Source organism: Austrofundulus limnaeus, unplaced genomic scaffold (assembly GCF_001266775.1).
Source record: "Austrofundulus limnaeus strain Quisiro unplaced genomic scaffold, Austrofundulus_limnaeus-1.0 Scaffold197, whole genome shotgun sequence".
NCBI lineage: Eukaryota > Metazoa > Chordata > Actinopteri > Cyprinodontiformes > Rivulidae > Austrofundulus > Austrofundulus limnaeus.
Window position 1 is genome coordinate 259,773 of NW_013952599.1, and position 2,804 is coordinate 262,576.

Sequence of the window (2,804 nt, forward strand, 5' to 3'; positions counted from 1 at the left end):
TCATTATACAACATGGCTATAATTCTTCACTATCTGTGTCGCTGTTTCCCGTCTCCAAAATTAGCGTACGCATGGGTCAGAGCTGGTGTGAGGTACCGCACATTTTCACGTCAAGTTTGGATTTTATAAATCACAACCTTGGCGTAAAAAGTGGCGTACGCAAGTTTCTGGGCTCAAATTGTGCGTATGCCAGTTTTATAAATCCGACCCCAGGTAACTGATGATAATAATTTTTCAAAAACATCAGTTGACTTTCTGATATCCTGGTTGCTCAACAGATACTGACTGTGTGATGCAGACTAATGTTTATTTGCATCAAGAAACCAAAGTTGGCATGGCTTCACATTTCACTGCCAGGTTTAAAATGTTGTACTGAAAGCTGTCTGTCCACATGTAACCGTATCWGCCAAGGTAACGCTAGGTCTAAGTCAAATAAAACAAATCTATAGTGAGACCTAAATTGGACTTAAAAAACAAACTTTATTGTTCTTTTTTTTTTTGTCTTAGCTGACAGTTGCTTCTGAGGCAGCATTTTTTTTTTCAAACAAAGTTTACTCAGAAGTAAAATAAAAATGACTGCATTCTAACTAAAAGAAAATAACTCATGTGCTAACACGTTGAAGCTACTTGATTGGTTGCCAAAACATGTAAATAATGAACACCAATTATGACAAATAAATGTAACCCAACTGCTTTCATACAGTAAACAAGTGTTGCTGTTTTAGGTTTCAGAATTCCATGCTATATACTGAAGTTGGCTGAGATTAGTAGATATTCTGTTTTATCTGACAATTAGTCTCACACTCAAAAAGAAAAGATTTTTGTTGTAGCGGAATAAAAAMAGAAAAATTAAACTTGCTCTGACACAAATTCTTCCACGTTGCTACAGTGTGACGACTGAAAAAGAGGATGCTTATAATGTAAAATAAAACTAAACTTTCCAATGGCATGTAACACTCACAAACTTTGTCTATCTAAAAAAATAAAATAAAATAAGGAGCCGACAACTAATAATAGTGACACTTTAAATAATGGGAAGCAGTAAATCTGGGTCATGTGGGAAGAGCCTGGAAAAGAAACAGTCATTTACATGGTGAGTCACTGGTCAGCTGGTGTCAGCCTGTTTCAGCCTGCCAGCACATGAAATGACAGTCTGAGGATGGCCAGACAACATGACAAGACTGATGATGACGATGATGACACAGCGGGGGCTTAAAGGTCAACACCACAAAAGAACAGAAAACTTTTACAGCCCACTGCTGGCATGGTATTTTCACTGTTATGCCAAGACTTAGGCAAACATATTAAAAAAAGTGTTTATTACAAACAGAATACAAAAGGCTGGTTTTACAAATACTAAAACATGACAGTTAATAACTTGATAAAAAAAGAAACAAAGTTTTTAATTTCACCTTATTATATTATATTCCCTGATTTGACCTGATCTAATGATAACTATTTTTGCCGACTGATACAAATGTTTTATGATAAAGCATCAGATGAACGGTCAAAACTTTGCCCTGTCACATAAAAACTAGCAAAACTGCTTTGCTAAAAGTCAGCCACTTCTCTTTGAGGAGCAGCTTCCATCTTTTTCACAACAATCACATGAAAAGAGCAGGTTTCATTTAGACAATTTTCTAATTAAATGAAAGTTATCTTACCAACAACCTGGATGATCTCTGCCAGCAGCACTCCATCTGTGACGTCTGTTTGGAGGTCCTTGATGAGACGCTTGTGTCCTGACTTGGCAAGATAGTGGTTGGCCCAGTCTGTGTAGATCTGCGGTCACACACAAACACCAAATCCCTCTTCAGTCATGAGCTACCAAAATAAAAACCAATCCAAAACAAGGGCGGCCTCGCTGGGTCATCCGTGTGTTTCAAACTTGGACACCGGAAAGCTACGGAAAGGTATAAATAGTTGTAGCAAATTTACGACTACTAAAATAACAGCGTGGTTGAATGGGAGCAGAGGAGCCCTCTTTCTTTTGTTGGGCTAGGATCTGGCATATATCCGCGTGGTATTCAAATTGGGGCCATTGTGCTCAGCCAGGGCATTCATCTCGGAGCACACCGCGGCTGTTTTCAATGGGCCATGCTGACATCACTCTCTGGGGACAGAAAAGACCCTTCACTGCCTGGGAGGGAAATAGGGAGAGGGGGGCAGAGCAAGCATCTGAATAATTTGAATAGCTCCCTTCAAAAATTAGTTACCAAACTCTTCCCTGTGCTCTTTCACTTTCACACTAATAAAAGTGTTTCTACTTCTGAGGAGATTAGAATCCATGGGAGACAATGATTGGGGAGAAGCTGCTGGCTCTTCTGATACAGAATGAATATTATTAAAGAAACTGACACCTTGTGATTCTATCTTTATTTGCAGCATTGTCCAGACTTGTCTGTGAACTGCAGAGGCCCTGTTTGACAAGTACAACTTACCCTAACCACAGGGAGTCAAAACATATGTGACAGCATATTTTCCTCCTCTTTGACATCTCACTTTCAGAATTTTTAAATTTACAAATATATTTATTTTCAGAAAAGTTCAATTCCTGGCTTTGAGCCACAAGCCACACCTTTTTAAAGGGGCAATATTATGTGTTTCTCAGGCATATATTTAAATACTATACTATAACAAAGTATATATGCCACCTTTTGTTGTTATTAAAATGCTGTTTTTATGTTTAAATAGAAAATAAACTTTTCTTCTCATCACTTCCTCTTCTAAACACCCTGAAATTTGCCTCTGTCTCTTTAAGAACCAACTTCTGCTTCTGTCTCGCCCATTTCACTGTGCGGGGG

The 2,804-nt window shown here is 38.3% G+C and overlaps 1 protein-coding gene across 5 annotated transcripts in view; it reads right to left on the minus strand.

The window, feature by feature from the left end:
• The window catches only part of nav2a (neuron navigator 2a), a 215,590-nt gene that overhangs the window by 38,795 nt on the left and 173,991 nt on the right, over positions 1 to 2,804 (minus strand). For all 5 annotated transcript variants that reach the window (XM_014018614.1, XM_014018613.1, XM_014018612.1 and 2 more), the window contains one exon: positions 1,665 to 1,782. In XM_014018614.1, coding sequence (XP_013874068.1) covers positions 1,665 to 1,782 — 118 coding nt within the window. The remainder of the gene's footprint in view (positions 1 to 1,664; positions 1,783 to 2,804) is intronic.